At 33.0% G+C, this 27053-nt stretch overlaps 5 protein-coding genes across 16 annotated transcripts; 2 read left to right on the top strand and 3 right to left on the bottom strand.

Moving 5' to 3' along the window:
• Positions 1 to 650: 650 nt before the first annotated feature.
• LOC103482618 (autophagy-related protein 8f) lies at positions 651 to 3581 on the bottom strand. Its single transcript, XM_008438876.3, has 6 exons — positions 3341 to 3581; positions 2831 to 2878; positions 2664 to 2719; positions 2149 to 2201; positions 1535 to 1653; positions 651 to 1142 (listed from the first exon to the last, which is right to left on the bottom strand). Exons 2-6 carry the CDS (start codon positions 2865 to 2867, stop codon positions 1051 to 1053), a joined length of 357 nt encoding a protein of 118 aa, XP_008437098.1. The 5' UTR covers positions 2868 to 2878; positions 3341 to 3581; the 3' UTR covers positions 651 to 1050.
• Positions 3582 to 6877: 3296 nt separating this feature from the next.
• On the top strand, positions 6878 to 12612 carry LOC103482617 (uncharacterized). The gene is made up of 15 exons (XM_008438875.3): positions 6878 to 7262; positions 7338 to 7524; positions 7615 to 7666; positions 7788 to 7827; positions 8550 to 8603; positions 8947 to 9059; positions 9152 to 9217; positions 9302 to 9444; positions 9730 to 9790; positions 9887 to 9945; positions 10780 to 10884; positions 11227 to 11302; positions 11772 to 11884; positions 12189 to 12248; positions 12352 to 12612. The coding sequence occupies exons 1-15, from the start codon at positions 7175 to 7177 to the stop codon at positions 12455 to 12457; spliced, it is 1323 nt and encodes a 440-aa protein (XP_008437097.1). The 5' UTR covers positions 6878 to 7174; the 3' UTR covers positions 12458 to 12612.
• Positions 12613 to 14686: 2074 nt separating this feature from the next.
• LOC103482616 (uncharacterized) lies at positions 14687 to 17235 on the top strand. Of its 2 annotated transcripts, none has more exons than XM_051089832.1 (3): positions 14687 to 14855; positions 15288 to 16006; positions 16739 to 17235. In XM_051089832.1, the coding sequence occupies exons 2-3, from the start codon at positions 15354 to 15356 to the stop codon at positions 16755 to 16757; spliced, it is 672 nt and encodes a 223-aa protein (XP_050945789.1). In that variant the 5' UTR covers positions 14687 to 14855; positions 15288 to 15353; the 3' UTR covers positions 16758 to 17235. The 2 variants fall into 2 exon arrangements, with proteins under 2 accessions (XP_050945789.1, XP_008437093.1); XM_008438871.3 differs by having other exon boundaries at positions 14688 to 14855; positions 15342 to 16006.
• Positions 17236 to 17574: 339 nt separating this feature from the next.
• LOC103482614 (vesicle-associated protein 1-2) lies at positions 17575 to 21297 on the bottom strand. The gene is made up of 8 exons (XM_008438870.3): positions 21038 to 21297; positions 20805 to 20875; positions 20413 to 20494; positions 20207 to 20322; positions 19966 to 20130; positions 19836 to 19886; positions 18296 to 18373; positions 17575 to 18029 (listed from the first exon to the last, which is right to left on the bottom strand). Exons 1-8 carry the CDS (start codon positions 21087 to 21089, stop codon positions 17919 to 17921), a joined length of 726 nt encoding a protein of 241 aa, XP_008437092.1. The 5' UTR covers positions 21090 to 21297; the 3' UTR covers positions 17575 to 17918.
• Positions 21298 to 22692: 1395 nt separating this feature from the next.
• LOC103482613 (bifunctional adenosine 5'-phosphosulfate phosphorylase/adenylylsulfatase HINT4) lies at positions 22693 to 27038 on the bottom strand. 11 transcript variants are annotated; one of them, XM_051089831.1, is made up of 7 exons: positions 26908 to 27038; positions 26470 to 26516; positions 25886 to 25967; positions 25526 to 25602; positions 24488 to 24554; positions 23283 to 23360; positions 22693 to 23198 (listed from the first exon to the last, which is right to left on the bottom strand). In XM_051089831.1, exons 3-7 carry the CDS (start codon positions 25945 to 25947, stop codon positions 23117 to 23119), a joined length of 366 nt encoding a protein of 121 aa, XP_050945788.1. In that variant the 5' UTR covers positions 25948 to 25967; positions 26470 to 26516; positions 26908 to 27038; the 3' UTR covers positions 22693 to 23116. The 11 variants fall into 11 exon arrangements, with proteins under 11 accessions (XP_050945788.1, XP_050945786.1, XP_050945785.1 ...); XM_051089829.1 differs by having other exon boundaries at positions 25886 to 25964; positions 26908 to 27036; XM_051089828.1 differs by lacking the exon at positions 26908 to 27038 and adding an exon at positions 26631 to 26901 and having other exon boundaries at positions 25886 to 25964.
• Positions 27039 to 27053: the final 15 nt, after the last annotated feature.

Here is a 27053-nt window from a genome sequence, read left to right as displayed (position 1 = left end):
TTATTATTTATTTTCCACCAATAATTTAAAAAACCAAGCCAAATTTAGAAAACTAAAAAAAAAAGTAATTTTCAAAAATTAATTTTTGTTTTTAGAATTGAGCTAAAAATTGAAGATGCAAATGAGAAATGAAAAAAAAAAAAAGATTAGTTGATTTTCTAAAAAGATTACCAACAAAAACCTTAATCAATGGGAGAAGGTGCATGAAAAGGAGGGGCAGAGAAAAAAGAAAAACATGTGATGAGAGTGGGAAATCCCAAGCAAAGCATGAGGAAGTTTGAAAAAGTTAATTTGTGGAGAGATAAGGTTTTCCATTCAACCAAACCAAAGATGGAATACTAAGTTGAAGGTTTTGAGCTTTGAAACCATGGGCTGGGAAGTTCACTTCACAATGAATAATAAATAAATCGACAAAAAAATTAATTGATATGTTCACACATTTCTTTTCATTAATATCAAATCCAAATTAGTAATAGTTTAATGATATTTTAAGCATATTACATTATTTTTAGCATGACATCATTCCACATTTTTTTTACCAATTCACCTCTACGTGAATAAAGTCATAAACATAAACATAGAAGTGAATATAAGTTGAGGGAAATAGTTGAAGGTTAGAGAAAGATAAAGATGTTCAAAACAGACTAAAATTGTAAATAAAAGAAATAGTAATGAGAATTGTATTAGGGGGGTTATTATAAGAGTAGATGGAATATCTTTCTAATGAGAAGAAAAGGGTTTTCTGTACGAGATTTTATCTTTACAAGCATATAAACAGAAGAAAAACCCCCACAAAAAATTAGGGGCAAAAGGAATTATAAAGGCAATATTTGAAGCAAGAACTTTTTGGTGCGGAAATGTTTTTCACAATTTTTATTCATTATATAGAGCTGTACAGAATGCATCACTTGCCCAAATCCTTGAACTGGAAGAACAAGGAGCAGCAAAAGGATGAGGCAGAGAGGACAGTGGAACACGGTGACAACGATGCTGGCGACAATAGCAATGAAGCGAAAAACTAAGAACAATCAGGTCTATCACACAAGCCAGCTACCACCCGAATGTGTTCTCTCCACTGTAAGTAACATAGAGAAATCCATCTTCATCCTTCTTCTCTTCATATATTGCAGACATGATTGCTCCTTAAGAAGGAAAAAAATAAGTGGTTTGTTTAGGAAAGTTGGATACAACAAGTTATATAGGTCTTGATTCTTGGATATGAAATCGATATAGTTCTCTAAATTTTGAACATGACCTCTCATTATATTTTCTGTTATATTTGATATAATTGTTATTTGAGGGTGCTATGTGTACCCATTATGTCAAAACTGGCGGGAAAATGTAACTGTGTGGAGTTTATGATAGATCATAATCAACATTATTGATGTGTGGAGAACGTGGTACATCATAATCAACATTATTAAAGTGACCGTTATCGAAATCTGTTAAATGAACTTGTTTATGAGATGGCCTTTCATTTTCAAAAGTGGTCCTAGACATATCCTCCAATATGTTATAGAAGAAAAGGTTGTACCTGTAGGAGGGAGGACATTGTCCACAAAGATAAAGATCGCTTTCTCCGGGCTCAATTTAATCCTTTTACGGATGACATAAACAAACTGTCCCACGGTAAGGTCTGCAGGAACTAGGTATCTGCGGTCATTACATCAAAATCTTAGGTACAGAAAGAGAAAGAGGTGAAGGATTGTCAATTGGTCATTCTCCCCTTCGTGGTTTTGAAAGGAATTGTATGCATAAAGCAAATAGACAACAGAACTATGTGAAGAAAACAGGAAAATAATTTTAAAAGTTAAATAAAGGCCACTTTCAAAGAGATGAAAAAGAGCAGTCCAGTAAGGCTGCAGTGTATGCCTGTGGTCGCGTATTCAGCCCATCGAACATCAATCAAAAGACAAAAAGAAAAAAAACTAATAAAAAGCAGTCAGTCAATGAACATACATTCTAACATAGAAGCAAGAAAATTCGATTACCGGCTACCAGTAGCTATGTTTCCTTTGATGAAAACGAGTTGAACACAGAATACTTCCCCCAAAAGATATTTCTTCAAAGTTTACTCCAACTTGATATAACAAAAAAGAAAAGATAAATACAGCAGACAACTACAAAATGAATGTTGGTAATTCTTACTTCTTCTTATCAATGCTAGGGATGTCACTTCTCTCTGCCTTCTCCACAATAACCTTGAAACAATAAGAACATGATTATATAACCAAGCAGTAACTGATGAAATGCTGAAACACGTGCGCAAACAAAAATACAACAGATGAACAGCCTTCATTTTGAGACATTTTATTCTTAAAACACACTTCCTCGCTACTTCTTATAAACAACCCCCTGCTAAATCGAATCAGTAACAACATAATCATCACCCCTGTGTCCGGAAAGAAATCAAAGACAACATCATCAATAACTGATAGTTTCTTGTCAACCATTCCTTACCAAATGCATACGAAAGAAAAAGGATACTGACAATGGATGATAAGGAAATTCACAACAAATTCGACTCATTAATTAATCAGAGGAAGTTAAAAAGAACAATAACATCAACGCTTTGGCAAAACAAATTCTGAGATTCTGAATATCAAGTTGATAATAACCAATAGCAAATCAAATCACGGTAACAAAATAAATTCATTTCTTACAGGAATTCTATCGGGATATTTCTCCCTAATCCTTGCAGCCTCTGCTTTTCTTTTCTCTAGTAAAACAAACATGGAAAACTCATCAGTTCTTATCTTACAAAATGAATTTAATATAATACCAAAGGGAAAAAAGAAAAGCATTTTGGAAACATAGAGAAGAAGACTACCAAGATCATGCTCTTGCTTGAAGTAACTCTTAGCCATCAGTCTTGAAACTACAATCCACGAACGTCAAACTCCTCAAAATTTTAATTTAAAAATAAAAATAAAAAGCAACCCCAGAATTTTAGAAAGTTGGGGAAACTGGGAAAGCGGAAAATAAGAACAAAACAATCAAAACCCAACAGATAAAAATCTAAAAATCGCCATAATTAACGGTAAAAACATAATCGTGACCAACAGAATAGCACACTTATCAATTAAAACCACCTAGAATTCCACCAGTCCGGTAAACTCGACAGCCCCAACAAACTCTTACAACTTTCCCAATCAACGAACCACAAGAAAAAGAAATTAAACTCAGGGAATCAAATTCAAACATTAAATCATCAGACGACAAGAAACAACCGACCAAATAAGGAAAAAGAAATTCAGCAGACAGATTGAGAAGTAGATGATTGAATTGAGAGAAGAACTAACAAATATAATCAAGGATCGTGGAGAGAAAAAGAACAAACCTAAGAGAGAGTTGAGAGAAATCAATCGAGGTGGGAATCCAGCTGAGAGTAAAAGAAAAAAAAAAAACGGACCCAATTGTCCCAAAACAAAAAAGGAAATGGCTTTTGGGCGAGAAAATTTGCGAGAATCGAGCTTTGATTGAATTACAGATAAAAAGAGAGTGAAGCCTTCATGGTGGCGTTGGTTCGGTGTTCAATAATTTTTCTTATTTTTAAAACCATTTATCTGACTTTTATTATTATTATTATTATTAGATTGTCATTATTATTTAAAAGCTTAAATTTATGAGCAAATAAAAAAGGTACAAATATTATTAAACAACTTCTCCTACGTTGAGCTTTAATTATTATTATTATTACCTTCAAAGTAGTAAAAAATAGAATATTTTGATAAAATATTTTAAAATCGGGAGTACAAATTTTTCTTTTTAGAGTTTTGTTATATTGAACGTAAATAATTTGTCAATTTTTTGAAAACATCTCTTAAAATTTTCTATGTTTAATTTAAATGTATTTTAACAAGTCCAAAATTGAATAAATTACTCCTTCAATTTGTCTTGTTCTTACTCACGTGCTTTCTAGAAAATTCTTTTAGATGTAATAAACACGCTTAACTTTAAAGTTTTTTTATGATTGAGTTATTAAAAAGAATATAAATTTTATTATATTATTGATAGTAACTTTTAATTCTTTTATGCTTTTAAAATTGTTTATGTGTTAAAAGAAATCGACGGCAGGAATAATATTTAAATAAGCATAGTAATCAACTTTTGAAGATAGGTTGAATAAAAAAAACAATTAAAAGAAATAGTTGTTTAAACCCTTTTTTTAGATTTTAAAAGGGAAAGAAGTCAACATTAATAGGAATAATAAAAGGGTGGATAAATTTTATATTCTTCTTCAAAATTCATGTGTATATATGCATCATACATGACGCAAAAATGTAACAATTACTAAATCATTGACATCCTTAAAAAAAAAAAATAACAACATAAATATTTTAGATTATCTTTTGAGATAAAACAAAACTTATAGATTGATTGGAAAAAATTTACATGGAAAGATAACGTTAAATTTTTATTTCTTTGTCGTTTTCCTCTTTTCCAAAAATTAGATCTTAAGCATATAATCCAATATTTTTCCCCCAAAACACAACATAGAAATTAAATACATTTGTAATATTTTACATACGTGGGTTAGACTTTGATTTGTGTTAAATTAATCATATAGTAATGGTATCTAAAATGTGGAACATGTTAATTTCAAATAAATAAATACATATTCTAATGTTTAAAATAAGAATCAAAAAAAAAGTTAAAAAGTATTCCAATTAAATAAATTATAGCATTTGATGAAAACATCATTATAAAAGAACAATTAGGAAAGTGGAAAGCTCTCAATCTCCAGATGATATAACTCAACTTTAACCCATTCTTTAAATCACTGCAACTAATTAATTAAAGTTAGTATACCTTTTCTTAATTAATATAAAAGATTCTGACTTACAAATTTCGTAACTAATAACATTTTTGTGTGTTTGGTTGAGTTGTGTTTGTTTTGGTAAAATATTGGAAGAACCGGAAATGTACTATCTTATTTTGTTTAATTTGGTATTGTTGTATAGGTTTCAAGCATCTTAACGGTAGAATTGGACATTAGTGACGAAATAAAACTAAAACAGAGGTTAATTGCGACAATCGAGAAAGATGTTATCGAAAATTAGTTGAATAGTTAAGCACTTGAATTGATAAAACTAAATATAATTTTCAACTAAAATTAGGATTGGATATTAATCAATAATAATTAATAATTAAGGGTTAAATTATATCAAACCTTTCTTATGTTTGTTGGAATTAAATCCTGACTTTTAAGTTTGAAGAAAAATGAAGTAAACTATATGGTTATGTACGCACATCTTTATATTCATGGAGGTTTTTGTATCGATGATCTGATTTCCGTGATAGAAATATTGTTTGAGTTATATTTTGGAGAAAAAAATGAAGAATGACATTTGAAATAACACAAACCAATTGCACGCCAACACCTTTTTTAAGCTTGGTGAGTACAAGAAACAACGTATCATATTAGAGAATAACCTTCTGGACTTGAGCTCGAACACATTTATGGGAGGATGAACATGTGTGGGAGGGAGTGATATAAACAAAAGGTTAAACATCTCCATTTTCCAATTTTGGGTCAAACGACACAAAAAAAATCATAATTGATGAGATATAATTGTATGTTTGGCCTAAAATTTGATCCCAAAATGAAATTTGCCTCACTTTTTAAAACTTATTTATACCTTTTGCTCGCAACATTATCGGCAGGAATGACCTAAATAATCTTATTCAAGCATATGTACTAGGTGTCTTGATCATACTAAAATAGGAAAAGTTGACCCCACGAGTACAAGTAATGTAAAAATGGCAACAATAAAGTTTTGCCACATCACGCAAATACAGGGAAGTGTCATGATGTGATCAAGAAAGACGATGACAAACAAGTCAAATTGAGCAACAAATAAAAATAATAATAGATGTTATTAGTGGTGTTAATAACAACCTTAGTGCAGGGGAGGGACCTCGGGCCATGACATTGAAATTTGAGATTTATCAAAGAGTTTTAATAGGTGGCTCTAGAGTTAGATGCATAGTAATGAGATACACAAGTATATTAAATTTCATGTCAATTGGAGATGAAACATACACTCTTCCGTCGTGAGTAACACATTGCCAATTTCATAAGCAACAATAACATAAAAGAAATATCATAATCTACTATAAAGGAGTCATGGTATTAGCTCTCCACCACCCTTAGATCCCATAAATGTATCTAAGCAAGAGAGTGTAGACACGTGACATCTTGGCTATCAAAATGGCATGAGGAATCATTGATAGGGTTCACTAGTTTTCAATTGACACAATTTTTTTGTCCGAATTATCTCACTAAATACTTAAATAGTCCAATAAAATAAAGTAAAAAGATCTATTTTCCTTAATAGAAGTTACTAGGCACCAAAGTAGATTGGTAAAGCCTGGTAAGCAATATTATATCTCTCAATAGGTTCTAATAAGTGATTGGTCACACAATAACCCTTAATAGATTGTTATAAACATGTCTTTGTATTCATCTAAATGAAATTCCCGAAACAATATAGAAACATGGGAGCCCTATTATTGGGAACTAAAAAAGAGATTGAGATAGACATTCCATTATATTTACATTAAACTAGTATCACGGAAAAGTTGGTCTTAGAACATAGCCTAGAAGAGTGACAAATCGACTAAAGTTGTGCATGAGATAAAATACACGTATAGGTAGGGGTGAGCATCGACACCAAAAAACCGACTCGAATAACCGAATCGACATCCAATGGTCGGTTTTATTAAAAATACCGTAAGTGGTCAATTTAATTAAAAGGTTTTGAAAAACCGATCTAAATTGAAACATCATTATCGATTTACTTTAATATAAACCGACTAGATCGTTTTTCGACCTCAGTTTTTGTATAAAACCAACCAAAATGGACCGATGATCAGCTGTTTGGATAGGTGATGTGTAATGGAAGAGCTGGAGTGAAAATAAGAACATTAGAGAAGGAAAAACTAAAGGAAGAAAGTCGAGAGAGAGAGAGAACGTATAGAGAGCAGGGAGTACAAAAACCCATAATTTAAGTCCAACATAAAAAGGCGAAGTTCTATATTTTTGATTTAGCAGCGCGATCAAGGCAGGGGATGGATGGAGATATGTATATGAAACACCGGTTGATTCATTAGCAAGCATAACTGAAAAGGTTGAAATCCGAGCAGCTCGAAGAAGAAGAGAAAAGGAAAAATGGGGAGCAGAACAAATTTCTACAAGAATCCTTCCATCTCCTACAAGAAGGACCTGAATCTCTCCTCCGCTCTTCAAAATCTGAGAGGTAAACTAATCCTCGAATTTTTTCTTTATAATTCAGATTGCTGAAATTCGTTTTTGTTTTTCAAATTCTCTTTAGCGTATAACATTGCTACCGGCAATGCTCCTCCGACCGATGTTCAAGTTCAACCACCTCCCCTCCCTGTCGCCAAGAAGAATGAGTATCGGAAACGCCGACGGGAGCCAGAATTACCTGGTACTCAAAAGTATGATGTTGGAAATAGTGACGGCCCTATGTCTCATCAAGATTACATTGAAAGGAGAAGGTATACTCGAATGTAAAAAAATTTCAAGGCTTTGCGAGTTTTTCTTTTGGCGAATTGGCTATTGAAACGTGATTTTACAAATGCTTACAGAAAAGAAGCAAATAGCTCTCAACCTTATGAGACACTTACGGAAGATGTTTTGGTAACTGAATTTTCTGGATTTTTCAAGGCTTGGGGAATTTTCTTTGAATGTCATGTTAAGGCTTTTTTTTCTTTTCCTTCTTCTTCTTCTTCTTCTTCTTCTTCTTCTTCTTCTGTGGCAGGTAGCTTCCAGCTCGGGCTTGAACTTGGTCGACTATGAAAGTAAGCTTCTTTGACATTGTTTTGCTAGTTTAGTTTATTTACTTGATCCTACGTGTATATGATTACTGGGGTTTGTTAGTGGCACCAACGAACTTCAACTATGTGATGTTGTCTCCTAATTGTTCATGGAAGTTGTAGCTTTGATTTGAGCTACATGGCATTTAATTCATTCCTTTTATTGATGATTTTTTAGTGGTGCAACTTCTATCTCACGTCTAAAGTAATATCTATCATAGAGGCTGGATCCTTTTTATGTTTCGTAAAACTTTTGACTCATTGATCGGTACACATTCTCATGAAAGATTGTCCTTTACTATATCATATTCTTCAAAGGATTGGCGCTATGTGAATGTGAATCCTAAATTTGAGTATCCATAATTCTTTATTTTATTATTATGACCATACGGTAGCTAATACTTGTGACTTGTTAGATAGTGTTTTTTGTTCGCGCTCTTATACTTGTTATTTTCTGATATGATGGATCATTCTTATTTGAAAGAAAGAAAGACAAAGAACTAGGTCTGCTATTAAATATTGCTTTCCAATCTTTGCTCTGCGCTTGATGTAATATGTTTTTGTGGAAAAATATTTTGTTTCCAAATCCCTGTGGGTTGACTTTCTAACCTGTTTGGATGTAAAGTGTTCGATAACCAACTTACCTGACATTTATATTGATTTATTGTTCCGGGATTTGTTCTCATTTCATTTTACATGTTCATTAGGTGATGAGAGCATGTCTTCAGATGGTGCAGTAAAGCCAGATGATCAAAATTCCAGTTTGTTCTTGGACTCAACTATCACTTTTAAGTGATTTCTTTTGGGTTGCTGAGGTTATTGTTATCATGGTGACAAACTCAGTGGCTTAACTTGATTATTATTATATTATTATTATTTTGAGCTCAACGACATTTGGGAGTGGGAGATTCGAACCTCTAACCTCTTGGTCGAAAATATGTCTTAACCAATTGAATTATGCCTAGCCGTTAACATTATTAGATTCCTAATGTTTATTTTTAATTTATTAATTTTCCAAAGTTCTTCCTCAATACATCTAATTCTGCATGTCAGCACAACTAGTCAATCATTGCACATTTGAAATCTTATTTCATTCTTTCTTAGGTCTCTTGAATGATTACGAGGAAGTTAAAAGCAAAACTGAGCAACGTTTTGCTGTTGCGGGAGAACCTGTTTGTGTAGTATGTGGTAGATATGGAGAATACATATGTGATGAAGTGAGATATGAACGATTGATTCAATGCTTTCACTTGTGTTAAACTATTATATTTGGCCCATCCTAAGTTATTGTGCATGATTATTTTGATAGACCAATGATGACATCTGCAGCAAGGAGTGCAAATTCAAACTTTTGGAAATTCTTAAACGAGACGAGGTATTTGTTTCCCAACCTTATTTATGATGGTATATGATAACATTGTATATAATGATTCTGATGCTTCTTTCTCTTTGTTTTCAGGAGTTCTCAAACTGTGAAGTGAAAGATGTTGCATTACCAGAAAGTAAATATATCCTGCCTTCCCCAGAGTTAGGGGAGGACACCTGGGATTATAAGAACCATCGCTGGTCCAAAAAGAAATCCGATCTCTGTACTTATGAGTGGTATATCTCTGCCATAACTTTGTCTTTATGGTCATTATTTAGTACTAGCATTTTTTTAAGAAGCATAACTTTCACTATCAAAGGTGAAATGCAAAAGGATAGGGCAGATGAGATGAAATTGACATTCTGATTTTTTATATATTTTCCCCACTTAACTTTTGTAAATAGTGAGGAGCTTTATTGCTGATAAATGTAAGCAAAGATACATTGTTGGGGAAACTCGTGATACAGTTTTCTTGCTCACTTTGGATGGTCACTCTTAAACTCTTGTACTTCCAATCACAGCTGGAAATGTCAAAAGCCGGGACACCTTGCTGAAGATTGTTTGGTGAAAACCAGTAACCAGGTTCGGAAGTGTATTGCAATTCATCTAGCAAAATTGAGTGTCCAGAGATGGTTAGTAATCTTTGGCCAATGACTTATCCTTGTTTGTAAAATCTAGGTAATGCAACAAACGACTTCCAATCCTGTACCTGGTGATCTCCTTGGACTATACAAAAGGTCAGGAGATGCTAACCATCCTTGTTTTCTGTCTCTACTAGTTATCGTTGGAACTTGTCCCTTGGTGTTATCTGCTAGAAAATGTCAATAATTTGACAGTAAATGCGTTTATTTTATCATGCCATGAAAGATTACTAAACATTTATTGATGCTGAAATGTTATACTTTTCATTTGCTAGAATTACTTGTATTTACTGTTTTTTTAGTTCCATTTAATAAGAATTATTGAAAGTAAAGACGAAAAACAAACATAAGTTTACGTGGAAACCCTGGTTAAGGGAGAAAAACCATAGTGCAAATCTTTCTTATTATAAAACTAATGATACAGGGTAGCATTATTTTATAAGCAATAGAAGCCTAATTAAAATAAGAAAGATAATTAGGGCAACATAAAAGACTAAAATACCTTTGGGCTTTCAACGTACAACAAGCCCACTAATTCTAACAAAATTAATAATGAATGTGTCCTATTTTCCGCATGGAGTCAGAATTTATATTATAAATTTCACTTCCACTTTCTTGAACTTTTGATGGTTATTCAAGCAGTCAAAAGAAAAGGGTGAGGCAGGAAGGAGTCAGGGCTTGAGATGTGTAATATATAGTTATAAGCAGAATTTCGTTTAAAAGGGACTAATAGATATATTGGGTGGAGTTACGTTGTGTGTGCAAGTTGTTTGTTAAAGAATTCTGGCATTCAACAGTCCAGACGAAATTTTCCTGCTTGTTAATAACCAACTGTAATATGAATCAAGATTGCACGCCCATTGCATATTAATGTAAAAGAAAAGGTGGCACTAATACAAAATTGGTGTGCTTGAAATCCTTTGTCTGCAGATGTTACCAGATGGGAAAGAATTTGTCAAATGCACTATGCAATGAATGCAGCTGCTCATATAGTTTGGCGACATGTCTTGATTGTAGCACTGTTTACTGTGACAGGCAAGCATTTCCATCCATTTCTTTACTTTGTTTGTACGTTTAGAATGGATATTCGGTTGGATTATTTTTAGTCTCATTGACGTTTTGGACTTAATTTGGTTAAAGAATTCCCCTATATCAAATAATGAGTATCATAAAGTATTTAACTAGGAATCAAATGTCTTAAACGTTAGTATTATTATTTTCTTAATTTTCAGAAAGAAGCATACTCTAGCAGTTGAATTTATTTTCAGTAAAGAATTATGTTATTGCGAAATGTGTGTTATTGGTGAGTTCATTTTTCTTAATGACTACTCAACTTCTTTCTTCTGTTGTCTCTCACTAGTGTTTCTATGTTTACAGTGCAGGTCATTTAAATGATCATATCCACACACACCCAACTCATGGACTATATTACTCGCATAAACTCAAACGTCTTGTAAGTATACAAGGCCATAAGTATCTACCTTGTTTTCTCTGTATACTATTGTAATAGTTTTCCGTGGATAAATTCATCTTGATTCTTGACTACATAGAGTTAAATCTCTATTCAATGATAATGATTAGCTTTACACTTTTGAAGTAAATTTTTCTATATACATTCCTTTTATTAGATTTTTTTTCTGCATAAACTGAAATTTCGAGGAACTAAAGATTGCCTTTCTTTTTTATGAAGAAACACCAGATGTTATATGCTAATTCTTTATGTAAAGGGGGGATTGAGATAGATTCCTATCATACTTTGGGTGACCGTTCATCTTTTTTAAACGTAGCTACACCCGTGGGCTGCAATTGTGCATGCTATAAACATCATTGTACCTGTTATTGAATCGATGCATTAAATGATGCTAAATTGTACCTCTTATTAAATCGATACATTAAATGATCCTAAATCATTTTTTTCCTAGGTAAAATGCTGCAAATCAACATGCAGGGTGACTCAAATCAAGGATCTTCTAGTGTGTCATTACTGTTTCGATAAAGCTTTCGACAAGTTCTACGATATGTATACTGCATCATGGTAAGTATGACCCTTGGACAAATAGGGAGTTATGAGATTAAGTTCAGATCGATTCAAAAGATATATTATATCACGATTATTTATTTATGCTTGCTTGGTCATTTCTTAGCTCATAAAAACATAAATCAATGGTCCTACCAGAGTTTAGGACAATTGACAGACTCTATCGTCTAATTTTCAAATTGAAAGCTACAAAACTATCTCATTTGAAACTAACATTTAACCTATTATTCTTCTTTTTCGCTTCTGTTATCTTAGAGAACTATATCGTATTGGATTTGAACTTTGTATTTGCTAAATGCAGGAACAGAGCTGGGCTTTCAATCATATCAGGTTCCATTTGTTGCGAAGATCATTTTGCATGGTACATATTCATAAACTTTTCTTCATTGTTTTCAAACAAGATCAGAAGTCACTGAATTTAAGCATCAGATGAACTAATTTGGCGTGTATTGTTGTAATGTTAGGCATCGGATGAACTGTTTCAACGCAGATGTAGAGGACACTGCCTATATCATCAATAGGAAACCGAAAAAAGATAAGTCTGTTTCCATTAGTGACTTTATTTTTTGAATCTCAAGAGCTCAAGCAATTCTAACTTGTTCCTCCGTTTTACCTTTAGCTCCAGTAAAAGAAAATCATAATTTTGTTCTTTAAAGCTCATAGATCTTCAAACCCCACTTTTCTTGTGAATATTATGGAAAGAAATGTGTATTTATTTGATCCTATATTTTCCTTCCTTTATTTTTTAAGTTTTTTATTTGGTCTTGGAGGCTGTGGTTTTTATTTTTTTGGAAAAGAAAGAATATGGGATTGAGCCATCGACGCTGTGAGATGGATTATAGTTCAATTAGCGTTGAACTAGGCTCGTTTTGACTGATTTAGTTGTAGGTTATTTTAATTTTTTAATCTCACTCGTTGAAAATGCAATCATAGATTATTATTGTTTTAGTAAAAAAAAATATTTAAATCAATTTTGTGCCTATCATCGATAATTAATGGAATTTTGATATATTTTGAAATATAATTTTGTTATTTCTGAAAACACTCATGAAAAATAGGTGAAGAATAATGGAGGAAATTCACGTTCTTGAAAGGAAAAAGAAAATCATTGCATGTTTGTGTGAATCCTCAAGTAAAAAACACTCAAACCAAACCACATCTTAGGGTTCATCGACTAAGTAGACACAATAATGAAAGTTGAAAGGACTAAACTTGTAATAAATTAAAAAAAAACTTGGGATTTGTATCAAACCAACCAACAATCTTTAGTCCCTAATGTTTGAAATTTATGTCAAATTAGTTTCAAGTTTTGAATTTTGATAAATACAATATTCAGAAAAATAATCCATTTTAGTTTATTCAGCAAATACATGGTTAACCTTGGGAAGTTTCGAAGTTAAAAAAATTAGAAAATTATATTTTTGGTTTTTGAGGTTCGGTTTAGATTGCTATTATAAGTTTTCTAACTTAAAAAATTTATCCTAAGGTTTGTAATTGGTAGCGGTCGTGGTCTTTTTATCGGTTTACCCGTTAATTATTAACAAAAAGCTAACGTGACACATATTTGTATTTAATCTTTTTAGGTAAAATATCCTTTTAGTCTTTAAGATTTGTTCGTAAAGTTTCAAAGTAAGTATTTTAACCTCTCGAGTCTCGCACTTGCAAAACACTTCTAAAATTTCACAAACTTAACCTTAAGTTAATAAATGTTTATCGGACAAAAATAAAATTACAAATTAGCTTCTTTTTAAAAAAAAACATTAAAAATTTGGTAAAGATTAAAACAAATATGAGATTAAAAAAATACATAATTACAAAATACTTTTTCTTAATGAAAAACAGGTTAACCATGTGTTTAAAATGGTTGAGTTTTGAAAACAATCCAAACTAACCTAAACCAAATTTAAGAGATAAAAAGTATAATTTTTCATAGAATTAATTAAAACAATAATAAGGACAGATATCAAATTATACTTGAGGATTGTATTATCTAAAACCATTAACTAACCATTATATTAATTTAGATAACAAACTTTGTTAAGAGTGTCGAAGGTAACCTTCTAGACTTTGTTTAATGTCATGAGAAACTTCTAATTTGAATCCTTTAAATTCCTGAATTGTCAATCAATTTAAATAATTTATTATAATTACTTTTAAAATTTATTCTTATATTAATTAATTTTAAAACATGTAGTGGACAATTTAAAAGGAAATTCTTATTCAGATTTAAAACTTAAATGGATTCATTTAAAAAAGGAACTGTGAGTTTAATTAATATTTCATAGGAAATTTTCGAACAAAAAGTAATAGTAGATATAAATTAATACTTACAAGAATTTAAAAAGATTTAAATTAATACCATCATCGATCCTCATTTAAATGAATAGAATTCATAATTTATTTTTGTAAAAATCAATTTAAAGTACTCTATCAATTTAAACTGTTGTATTAATTAAAATTCTAAACTAATAATTAGATCAATTTAAAAGTGGAACTTTTGTAATTATTTTAATTAAACTCTAAATTTATATGGTATCAATTTAAATCTTAATTATATTTTATTTAGATATAGTTATGAGAATTAAATGTTTAAATTGATATAATTTTGACGTTTAATTTAGAACAATCATAAAAGTTCAATATTTAAATTGATACAATCGTATGTTTAGGATCTCAATCGATACAATGCTAAATTAATATATGTTTTCTTTTAAAATTAACAATTCATAAAATTTTGGGGGCATAAAATGATTTTTTTCTAATAATATAATAAATTAAACATAATTAAGAAGAATTTAACAAAAAGAACAAAACTATCTCTAGTCTTCCACACGCCACGGCGCGCCCTTTATCACCTTCTCCTCGCCCTTTCCCCTTACCCTGTCCGACAACCTGCAGGCCACCGCCGACGTCACCGCCGGTTAACGCTAGTATATGTTACAGCTTCAACACCAGAGCTCGAGCTTAGGTTTTGCTTCTCTTCTGTTTCGTTTTCTGATCTACATTTCTTTTGTTTTAATTTTTTCGGCGTTGAATCGTTTTTTTCCTTCCCCTTCTTTTGTTTTGTTTTGTTTTTTTTTTTTTTTTGTTGATTTGGTTTGGTTTAGATCTGTTTGGAATTTTATGACTTCGAGATGGATTATGACGCCCACCCCAATTTCCCTACCCTTTCTAATCTGTTGCGGATGAACAACTTCCTATTCTGATCTTGAAATTAAATTCAATTACGCGTTCCCTTGGAAACCCTAATTTTATCTCTCGCTCTCGTTCCCTCTCCCTCTTTTGCTTTCTGGTTATTTTTAGCGGAATATCTGGAAGTTTCTTGGCGAATTTATTTTTTCGTATGAAATTTTGTTAATTTTGTGAAGAATTTGCCTTGTGCATCTAACTATTGTTCCAGGCACTTATTTTTAAATTGTTAGCCTGCTGGTGAATTATAATCTTGGTTTCTTAGATTTTGGTGAATATGGGAGGTCATGGAGGTTTAAATATTCTTCCCCAAAAGCGTTGGAATGTTTACAACTACGAAAACAGAGAGAAAGTGAAGCGAGACGAAGAAGCTGCAGCTAAAGAAGAACAGCTTAAACGTGAGCAGGCTAGGAAACGAGATGCTGAGTTTCGTCTCGAGCAGCTTCGTACCGCACGGGGTTTAGCTCCAGTAATCGACACTTCAAAGCCAGTAGAAACAGACCTAAAACCTGGTCACATAAATCTATTTGAAGGCATCAAGATTTTTGACCCAATTAAGGGTTCAGACAATGGGGGAGTGGAAGATGGGTCTAAGAAGAAGAGGATGAAGAAGGAAGAAGTGGAAAAAAAGGTTATCACACCCGAAGATGAGAAGTATAAGTTAGGTTATGGTGTTGCTGGAAAAGGAGTCAAAATGCCATGGTACCTTGAGAGGCCCAGCAAGGATGACACGGAGACTGGCGAAAATGATGGATCGTCGAGAGTAGGGAATGGAAATGTAAAGAAGGGAGAAAAAAAGACATTGGAAGAATTGAGGGCTGAGCGTCTGAAACGAGAGCAGAAGGAGAAGGGAAGGGAGCGTGCTTTAATCGCAGAGAGAAGCCGGAAGAGTGGAATAGCTTCAAGGGAAGGAGATTCATCTTCCAGGAGGTAAGCATATACTAAGCTAACAACAATGTTCTTGTCATTGTTCTTTATTTCGGATATTCCATGGTACATTATTTCTCAACTCACATAAAAGTGTTTGAGGTGCCGAGTTGATTATCATAGTTGGTGGTTATTATTTTTTGGAATGAAGACTATTTTAGTACATATAGGTTATAGTAGGCTGTATTTTGTATGCAAACTATAATAGTTTGAGTAGGAAATAGTAAACAATTTAACAAGAAAGGATATAGCAAATGAGGTAGTAGAAAATAATAGATACTATAACAAAGAAGGATTTGAAACAGTGATACCTAGTTAACTCTGGGTTATAATTGTTGGAAACATCAACTATAATATTAGTTGATATTTAGACCTGAGTATTTAACTTCTAAATGGGATTCTAGAATCTAAATGATATCAGATGATAGGGACTTATAGAGCCCTATTCTTTTCAGCAAACTTCAATTCCACTGAGAACTAACCAGAAGTTCTGTTTTTTACATTCATCAAGAACAGATACGACAAAATAACATTCACTTTTCTGAAGTTAACAATTTTGTTGAATCATATTGTATCACTACATTTCATTCACCTAGCATTCTAGATTATTTAGACCCTTTTGATGGGTTCTGCGACATGTGATTAATCTCAACATATAAACATGCTAGAAGAAGAAGAGCATCTTTGAAATGATTAGAGAAAAAAAAACTTATTTTTATTTAAACTCCTATGCAGGTGGAAATCCAGAAGATAAAGACTCAGGTTTTCTGGATCATGAATGATATTATCATGGCTCTAGCCCACAGTTTTTGAAGGAAGCTGACTTTCGGTATATTGAGATGATCTCTTTAGGAGCAAATTCCATTTCCAAATCTCAATAGGTTTGTGTTATGAACAAAGGCCTCCTGAATCCTGAATAATTTGATGACAATGTGGCTGAAATTTATCTGGGCCTTGTGAAATTTGTAGTTTGGAATTCATGGGGACAAGATTTGTGTACAGATAAGGTAATGTTCATCATTGAGATACACCATATCAACTGTAATAGTGGTTGTAGAACTTGACGTGCAGCAAGAGGCGGTTGTTACTGGTGACGTTCTCAATGTTATTACAAGTCAATGTGATCAGTAGAACATGTGATGTGCCTTGTAAAAGAAGGCTATCAAATGTCCTACCTAAAATGCAATTTGTTCAAATGGCACAATTAAATGGTAAATTATCACTATCAATCATCTTTCGAGCTGTTGATCCATAATCCATGACAAAATGAAATTCTATTATAGCGGTGAAGTGGTTTATAGTGTAAAATACACACTTCAAAATTAGGTAAGGTAGGTTTGATTTCTTTTTGTAGTTGACAAGTTGGTCCACTGTTGACATCGATTAAATTTATAAGCATTGATGTTTCACTTCTTAAATTTTATGAACTCGTTCTACAAATCAAATCCAAGAAGAAAACACACCATGCACATTAGCATCTATGTTTTCTTAATTTATGATGACAATTCCAATCAAAAGGCAAACTGGAAGGGAAAACCAAAATAGCAAGTTGAAAATTTGGGTGAAAGAAATGCTGAACAATTGGAGATGTAAAATTATTAAATCAACAGTTTCACAAAATATAACAAGTTGGACGGCAACAGAGATTGAGGGAGAAAAAATAGAAAAAAAAAAAAGAAAAAAAAAAGGAAAGAAAAAAAAAAGGCAAGAAAAAAAAACTCTTTTTAAGTTACAGAAAGAGTGTGTGCTACCTTGCAAATTCAGCAACTACAAATTCTTGAACACCACCTAACAATTTGCTACTTCAACAAATTAAAACTTGCTACAGATCCACCCACTGAACATTAGTAGTTCCTTTTTCCTTTCATCATAGAAAATATAATGATATAAATTCCAGTTTGCTGCATAGAGATTCTCAAGTCTTCTTAATAATATAGCCCAAGATGACTCCGATCAATCCGACTAATATAACGTACACGAAGGAGACGCCGCTGGCATTTTTCCTGCTATCGTGCTTCAATAGTTCCTGCACAATGCAGACCTCAACCATAAGAAACTAGTAGCCCTGATATTCTAATAGTCCACAAAAAGGGGGAATCATAGTGGAGCATAATCTTATTTGCAACCGTACAAAGAAAGTTACATATTATAGTAAATATTTCATTTGCGGAATAGTCGAAAGGTATTTGCAAGTATATCTCAAAAGTAAAGTTAATGTTTCCCATGTATCATATGTGAAGCTTCTTGAGCAAAATTGCATCTAGTGAAGCTTCAAATCATTCCTCTTCTTACCAATTCCTGACGAAGTTTGTTGTACTGTTGCATGGCATTATTCTTTTCCTCTGTTAGTTTTGCTATGAGGGCTCTCGCCTGCACATATTAAGTAGCGGCATAAGCACCCTGCTAGAAGCAGAAAGTACAGCAAATCCATACACAAAAACGCACACACATGTATACAAATAGCTGCGGTGCCCGATTTAGCCAATTAAACCATCTACATAGTGCTGAATAATTTAATAACATCTGAGAACATTGGACAAACAAAAAAGGAAAACAACATTATTGTTTAAAGGAACAAGGAGAACGAGATCCAAAGATACTTGGACCTATGAATTATGGTACTCATGAAGTTTCAACAAAGAACTCTGAAGCAAAGGGATGGAGTTTCCCATACTCCATCCTAAGAGCTGAAAAGATATTAAATCTTGAAAGACTGAAGAAGTTTCTGCCAATTGTCAAAAGGGGGGCACAGACACCAAGTCCTGAGCTTAGCTTAGGCATCTTTGGGAACAGAGGCTAACAATTGATTAGACGTGCAAGAAAACTTAGTTGGATAGTGATGCTAAGGAATAGAGAATCTGTGGAATTTGACAATGTTCAACAAACAAGCAAACCGAACTGAATGCATAAAACATACTTTAGAGAATCAATTAGTTGCCAGGAAAGTTTGGAGACAGTTTTCATGCAGAGCAACAAGACAAGAATATAGCATCATTGTTTCCAAGATATAGAATCATTTAAGTCAACAGTTTAGGAAGGTTCTCTCCAAAGTGGATGTATCCTATCCCAACTCTTTAATTGGCACTGAAAAAAAGGTACAATATTTAAAGGTGACGGGCCTGGCTAGAGCTTATGGCCTAAAAGGAATCCACGTTTACCTCTTCCCTGCTAGGCAATTCATGGTAGTTCTATCCCAATATTGCAATACTTGGGGACGAGATTATGCCAACGGGATTCATAGATTAACAATAGCAGTACCATGTTAAACTTATTATTTTGTGATGAAAATACTTCTATTATGTAACACTGGTTCCTTTAAAGTTGGGAAATAATGTCAAAGATCATATACACGACCAAACCATCATAAGAAATCCATACAAAACAAGTACTCAGCATGTTTAAACAAAATCTCAAAAGCAAATGTTCAAGTATTACAAATATTATGCCAAGGAAGATGCATCCACCTGTATGTTAACATTAAGAACTTCCATAATGAAACATAATGCTTTCAGTTAAGATTAGAATGCAATAAATATGCTTAACGTCTAGCTAGCCAGTTTGAGTAATCCTTACAAAACAAATACTTCTATCATGTAACAAATCCGCCAAAAACTTCTCAAGTTAGTCCAACTAGTTCTAGCATAAAATTCTATCTAATAAAAAGGGGTTAAATAGAAATAGCAATTTGGGCGAGACAATTTTAAATACACCACAAGATATGCACATAAATCAGGCAGACGATTCACAGAAAAGAAAAGAGAGAATCATCTATATATTTGCAGACACGAAACTTAACACCTACAGTATAACAACAATCATCCAATTTTTTTACCTCTGCAGATTTATCCTGGGGCTCCGACCGTTCAACATATCCCCTTGTAGCCTACAAACAGGAGGTGAAGGTGTGTCAATCAACTGAGTAGAGGAATGAAAAGGGAAAAAGGAGTACCCAAACTACTCACAGTATTCAAGTCAGCATCATTGAAGTTTCCATTCTCCGATACAGAACCTCTTGGGGAGGACCCTTCTTCAGAACCTTCGGGTACTGGAGAAGGTGGTTGGGGTGGAGAAACATAAACGACTTTCAATTTGAATTCCTCAACCACATGCCCAGCCTCCTTATTGAACTGCAAACCCACGCCCATAATTATAAGTAGAATGCTAATGCTAACCACAAGCTTTAAACATTGACACTATACATACCATTTCTGCATTGATATCCTTTGCGGTAGCGCCATCAACTGTTTTAACACTCTGAAGGAGGAATTTGTCTTTGCATTGCATATCAGCAGGAGCCTCTTTCTGGGCTTGCATGGTGACTACAAAGCAAAGTATTTCCTTTATCAGCAACCAAAAAGACTTATTTCAAAATTTAAAACTACAAATTAGTTGATATTGGGATTTGGAACCTATAACGTCGCATGTTGACCGTGGCGAGACAATTCCAGTGTTTGGGCGAACACAGTACTTTTTAGGGTTCGTAGTTTTCACCTAGAAAATAATCAATTTCATATTAAGTCGAAAAAAAAACATAGTAGAACAAAGTAATCATTTACAAGCAAATACAAAATCGACGAAATTAACAAACTTCACAACGTGATCTGGCGCAAAAAAGATACATCAAGAGAGAAAAGGGAAAGAAATGAGAAAAGAAAGTTCAAGCGCCTACATTTCCAAATCGAAAACAGCTTAATACTACGAGTATCAAGGCATTTTCCACAGTAGGAAATATCAATTACACAAATCACATAAATTGAATCAAACCCAAAAGGATTCAAACAGAGAGAAACAAAACCCACACCTTAAAGGCAACGTAGCTATCGGTCTTGTTAGACAATTGAAGGGAACAAGAGATCTGCTTCTTCAATTCGACTAAGAGAAAGAAACAAAGAAAGGAGAAAAAAAAAAACAAATTAAGCAGAAATGAAATAAAATCCTGCAAGAGATTACAGATCCAGAAGAAGGAAATCTAGGAGAAAAGAGAGGGAAAAAAAAGAAGAAGAAGAAGAAGAAGAAGAAAAAGGATGAACTCACAGGGAAACTTGAGCTCGAGAGGTTCGATGCTGAGGAGTTCTCCCGTACTCATTGTTGAGAAGAGTGAAGCAGGATCAAAAAAAACAAGGAGGGGAAGAAGATGAAATTGAAGAGATAATAGAAGAAAAAGAATCTGGAAATGAGTTTGCTTGAGAGCAAGTTTCGGGAACAGATCGAGAAAAGAGAGGAGCAACAATGGCGAACGTGCTGCAGACAAGAGAAGGAAGAAGCAAAACACGTGCCGCACGAACCAAGTAATACAACTCTCTCCCTTTATTTAGCCGTTTCTTCATTTTGCATGGGCCTCCCTCTTCCGGCCCATTGGGCTCTTGTGCTTTTTAGTACAAATAGGTGTCCAATTATGTTTGTTTGGTCGTTTTTCATACACAAAATTGTTTTAGTTTGTTATTTATTCGGTGTTTATATCAATGTCAAGCTACTTTAAAATATGATTATTAAACAATATGATCCGAATTAAATTGGAATATTTGTAAATATAGCGATTAGATTCAAAATAATTAAAAATATAGCAACACTTTAAAAAATTTATAAATATAGTAAAATCTGTCAAATTCTAAAATTGTCACAATTATAATTATCTAATGGTTAGGTTTATTTTTAACAAGTGGTTTTTTTGCACCATATGATCCCCTGAATTGATCGTTAAAGTTGATTGGTAAAGTTTTCGTGTTGATTCAAATGTTTCTATTAACTTATTTCATAAACTCATTTTTTTTCAAGTCATTTTGGATTGTTGTCAAACACTTCAATTTTTTTTAATGTTATTTTTAAAATAAATACATATGAAAGATTAAAACAAACTCTATAAACTTCAAAAGTGTTGGTATTTGAACTCTAACGAGCCTTCAAATTTTAAATTTTGTGTTTAACAATTTCTTAAATTAAAATTAAGAATTTATTGATAATTTTTTAATTTTAGGATCTATTAAACATAAAATTGAAAATTACACCCTAATCTTGAACCAAATAGAGATAAACTTTTCAAAGACTACAAAAGATAACTTCCCACTTAATCTTACAAATTAAATTGTGGAATTGTAAGAAAAGAGATTAGCTGTAAATATGGTTAAAAAAAAAAAAAAAAGGTGAATTTGATGTGATTTTTTATGGAATTTTTTTTATTTAAATCATTGATTATTATTATGATTTCCATGATTTTTAACTCATTTCCCAATTATGTAAATTGCTTATTTTGCTAAGAAAAATCAAAACGAATGATAACAATTGGCAAGTTAATTAATGGTTCATGATTTTTATTGAAGAAATTACTATACAAGCAAAAATACAATTTCTTATGAAAAAAAAAGAGGTCAAAATCATTTAAATTTTTGGATTAGAACAATATTTTTAGTCAAAATTAAAAATTTATTTCTAAAGTTTAAGTTTATTTATAAAAATAAACTCAAAATATTAGTCATCTTTATCATAAACATCATAATCCACCTTTTGAATCAAGATGATGATAACTTTTTAACCTTTTCATAATAAGTGAGAGGGCTATCCACTAATTACAATCCTCTTACAAAATCTTAGTGCAAATATACATAAGATTCTATTTAAAAATGATTTTTAATTTAAACTACAAATCGCTTTTAAAAGAAGCATTTATTTTCCAAACTAATTCTGCAGAGTACTTCCCTTAATATATTATTATTCCCCAAAATTATACCAAACTCACACTTCCTGGAAACTAAATATTCTTCCAAGGGAGAAAATATGAGCAATTGTACATTGATTACTCATTTACACATTCATCTCTTACTTCTCATTCTACTACAAAATAAAAATGATAATAATAAAAAAGAATCTTGATAATTTAAGGCTAGCCATTGGTCCCTTTCCTGAATCAGAAGCAATAAAAACAAAGCCTTTCTTCCAGTGAATACTAAAAGAACAATTCCTGTAGAGATTGACACAAAACTTTGAATCTACGAAGAAATACACTCATAATAGATGCCTTAATTTTGGTCGGAGTTATCAAACTTTTCTGCTCTTTATAACAGTGAACAATCATAGAGAACGCATACTCACTACTGTTGAAGTGATCTGGTGTGTGAGTTAAGGCTTTATTTTCTCCAACAACTTCTCAGCTTCAATGAACCCGATCGATCCCAATGATAAATATTTTACAAACTTCCACCTGTTTGCGCGCAGTTTCGGTTCAGTATTTTGTTGAAAGAAACAGTATCAAATTTCACATCAACAAGACTGAGAAACTGATTACCGAGGTGCGTAGGGAAGAGCAAAACAATGGAGATGTAGGTGATTGACACTGTTCATTGGTGGCTGATGGAAGCCAAATCTTTCAGAGAAAGAGAAGAGAAGCATCAATTTTAGAATCATGCTGTTCTAAAGTAAAAGATAAGAACTAAAAGTAGAGTTGAAAGCAGAAGAACTGTGAAGCATTTAGTATTTCATGTCAGTAGTAAAAAGAAGGTTTAAATACTAATTTGGTTTATGGACTTTCAGCTTCGGTTGATTTTGGTCTTTGTATTTTCAACTTTTGTTGATTTTAGTCCAAGTTGAAACATCCGTTTGGTTTTTGTACTTTTAAATAGTGACTATTTTGATCCCTATGTCATTCCTATATCAATCCCTTTCAAAGAAATCCAAATCAGAACAATTCATGTATTCAACTCTGGAATTTCATTGGAGCCAAAGTTTGTAAGTGTCATCCACCCCCCTTCCCCTTGGAAAGAAACCTCTGGTTTTCAATACCTGTTATGCTGAATCAGATTCCAAGGAATGCCTGGAAACTATCTTTACATGTGATGTGAAATTTTTTTTATTCAAGTTTGTTAACGCACTTTCTACCTCCTGATCATTAACCGAACCAAGACTCCTTTTTCTTTGCCCAAAGTCCATTGACCAGAAGATAATCTTCTCTTCAGGTATCGATCCTATATCCGTTCTGCTGAACAGAAGGCGATCTATCTCTGATTCTCCATCATGCCATCTAGAAAATGAAGCTAAGATATCCTTTCGCACTAGACAAAGTTTGTAGTAGAACTTGAACAACAAAACTCGCAGGAATTCACAATTACAGTACATTATTCATCACTTGGTCCACCTTGGAAGAAAGAACTAAGATGCTACCAGGTACTATGTCCTTAAAATAGCTTTTTAGGAGATTGGTTTTCAAACACTAATAAAAGTGTTCACAACGAATTATCATAAAGTAATGCAAATATTAACAATTTTTATAAGTTTCCACAATAATATGTTGCAAGCACAACCAGCTCCACGTACAATATAATCAACCAAACATATGAAAGGATTGAGAGTGTGAGACATTGTTAATTCATTGAAATCCATGTTTTCTTTAGTTTTACCCTGTATCATTTGAATGAAGAGTACAATATAAACACCGTTTACTTGCTGAAGACTAGCAACATAATGGTTTTGAAGAGTGGTTATCATTCAGTGTACCTGTGCTTTAATTGAGGTGAATCTTGGGATAAAAGTGTCTGTCCCACCCCCAACATGTGACTTACTGCTAAAAATAATCAAGACAGAAATGAGCAAAGTCATTATCAGAATTAGCAAGCAAACCAAAGATTTAAAAATGCAATCTCTGTGGGAGGCAGTAGGAGGATCTAAGTCATTTACTGTGGAGTGTCATTTCACAAACTGCCTTTGGGATCGTTGTTGGAGTTCTTTTGGGGTTAGTGGGGATCGTATCAGGGATGGGTTCTTTGTTGGAGAAGATGGTTTTGCATTTGCTCCCCCAGGAAGAAGGGAAAAATGTTGTGACAAGAGAGTTTCTTCGCTATTTTGTGGGTACTTGGGTTGGAGCCTAATAGCGGAGTTTTTAGGGATATGGAGAAATTTAGAGAGGACGTCTATGAGTCAGCAAGTTTTAATGCTTCTGGTTGGAAGCTGGTCACTGGACCGTTTTGTAGTTATGATACCAGCCTTATTCCTTTGAATTTGAGTCTCTTTTCATAGTTAGTGTTGAACTCATGTTTTTCAAGCTTGTTTTTTGTAATCCATTGTATTCTCTCATTCTTTTTTAAAGAAAGTTCAGTTTCTTACCAAACAAAAGAAAACCCTTGTGTTTTAGAAGGTGGGACTCTAGTCTAGATCCACGACACATATATGACACCTGGGTTTTTTCCTTCAAAAAGAAAGGAAGAATTTTGTTTGCATATCTAATCTTTACTATTTTCTCAAAACGGGAGTGTCAAGACCACGTTGAGCATTATGGCCTACTCATTTTCCTGCAGTTTTTCCCACCCCAAGGCTAGCTTTGAGAATGAGAGGGTTCAAAAAGGGAGGTCGAAGGAAGGAGAGAATAAGGTAAGGTTTAATGCAGACAAAAAGGTACTAATAGGTTTTATCAAGTTATATCATGCAACTATATCTCTTGCGTTTTAAGGACTTGTTCCCCCACCCCATTGCCTCCCCCTGTCCGTTTCTTTAAACAAAAAACCATAAATGAATTGCATTTAACAACGGTTACATTACCGAGTGAGTAATCTTCAGCTCTTCTCTGGAGATTCCTAACTGTGGGAATATGCTCCTTGGGAATTACCAAGAAATGCCTACAAAATGGCAACCCAAAGTAAGAATGTTTTATAGATGCCTTTAATTACAGAAGATTAATTGCATCTAACATTTTTGTGGTGGAAATTGTTAGTGCATCCTAATACAAATTAAAGGATTGAAAATGAGTTGACCAATTAATCTAAATGACTTGAGCAGAAGAAACACGAACAATTGAAAAATGAGATTGACAATGAACCCGTCATTTCTTTGTTTCTTAGTATGTGAAGGATATATCTCTTTCTAGATTTTCCAGAATCCACAATGACAGTTAACACTCACCATGTAGTGGCCTTATAGAGGCCATCCTCAGCACCTTCGAGATGGCAACTCACGAAGGTCATAGATGGCCACTGAGAACCTACTACAAACAGGTCATAAATGTTAAAAACCAACAAATGGAAGAATCATAAAAAACTATGATTGAAATAAGCGACAAAAGCTCTTGAGCTTAGCAGATTATCAAGGACATCAATTGATAATGACATCCTAGAATGTACATAGTGAACCTTATATCTGGAAATATTTTGGGGCAGTTCAGAACTTAAAATGTAAAAGACCCTCAAAAATAAATCCGTTTAGCATTACTTTTGCCCAAAGATCCAAAACATTGCCTCTTTCTAAATTTTTCCTGCCGCCGTTGCTATTTGCTATCCAGGTCTAGATGTAGATTGTCCATTGAATATCAAGCAACTGACGAAATGGGTATACAAAAGTAGAAGAATTTCCCCTAAAGAAGCTAAATCAATGCAGAAATGAAGATTAAATTAACACAGAAGATATCTCAGAAGCCTCATATCGATAGCAAAACTAAATCAAACGCTAGAAAAAAGGGTTCATTCGATATTTTAAGAGGTTCAAAATACCTGACAGCAGAAGGGTTTATATCTTCAAAAGCAACGACTCTCTCATCCTGCAGAATCCGATATACTTAATCAGGGACGCTTCATTCAATCGCCGGTATAAGAGAAGAAGAAGAAGAAGCACAAGAAAAATGGTTTTAATCAGAGAAACGAAAGGAGCAGACAAAATGAAGAAGGTTATTGGCGGTAGAATTAGAAGCTTTCTGGCAGAAAATACAAGATGAAATTGTTGTTGCTGCCATTTTCGCTTTTCACAAATTTCTCCCACCAATTTCCCTATTTGCAGCGGAGCTTCTTGAGGCAGAATCGCTATTGATTCGAATTAATTAAGATGAAAAATGAAGGATTGATATAAAAGGGATAATTTCCTTAAACAAATAAATCAGTAAACGGATAATTGGAGGAATGACTCAAAATATTGGGGCTGAAATGAGTTCTTACTCATCCATTTTCTTTATTCAAATTTTAATATATGTATCATTTTTTTATATATTATGTTCGAGTGATAGTATCGAAACCAAACACAGTGTATAAAGATTGGGGTTTTGCTCCCGCTCTTGGTTTCCTCTTCTGGTTTCCGTTTCCTC

Source organism: Cucumis melo, chromosome 9, assembly GCF_025177605.1.
Source record: "Cucumis melo cultivar AY chromosome 9, USDA_Cmelo_AY_1.0, whole genome shotgun sequence".
NCBI classification, from domain to species: domain Eukaryota; kingdom Viridiplantae; phylum Streptophyta; class Magnoliopsida; order Cucurbitales; family Cucurbitaceae; genus Cucumis; species Cucumis melo.
Note: the sequence above shows the minus strand (reverse complement) of the source record. Positions and strands in the feature narration are given on the sequence as shown.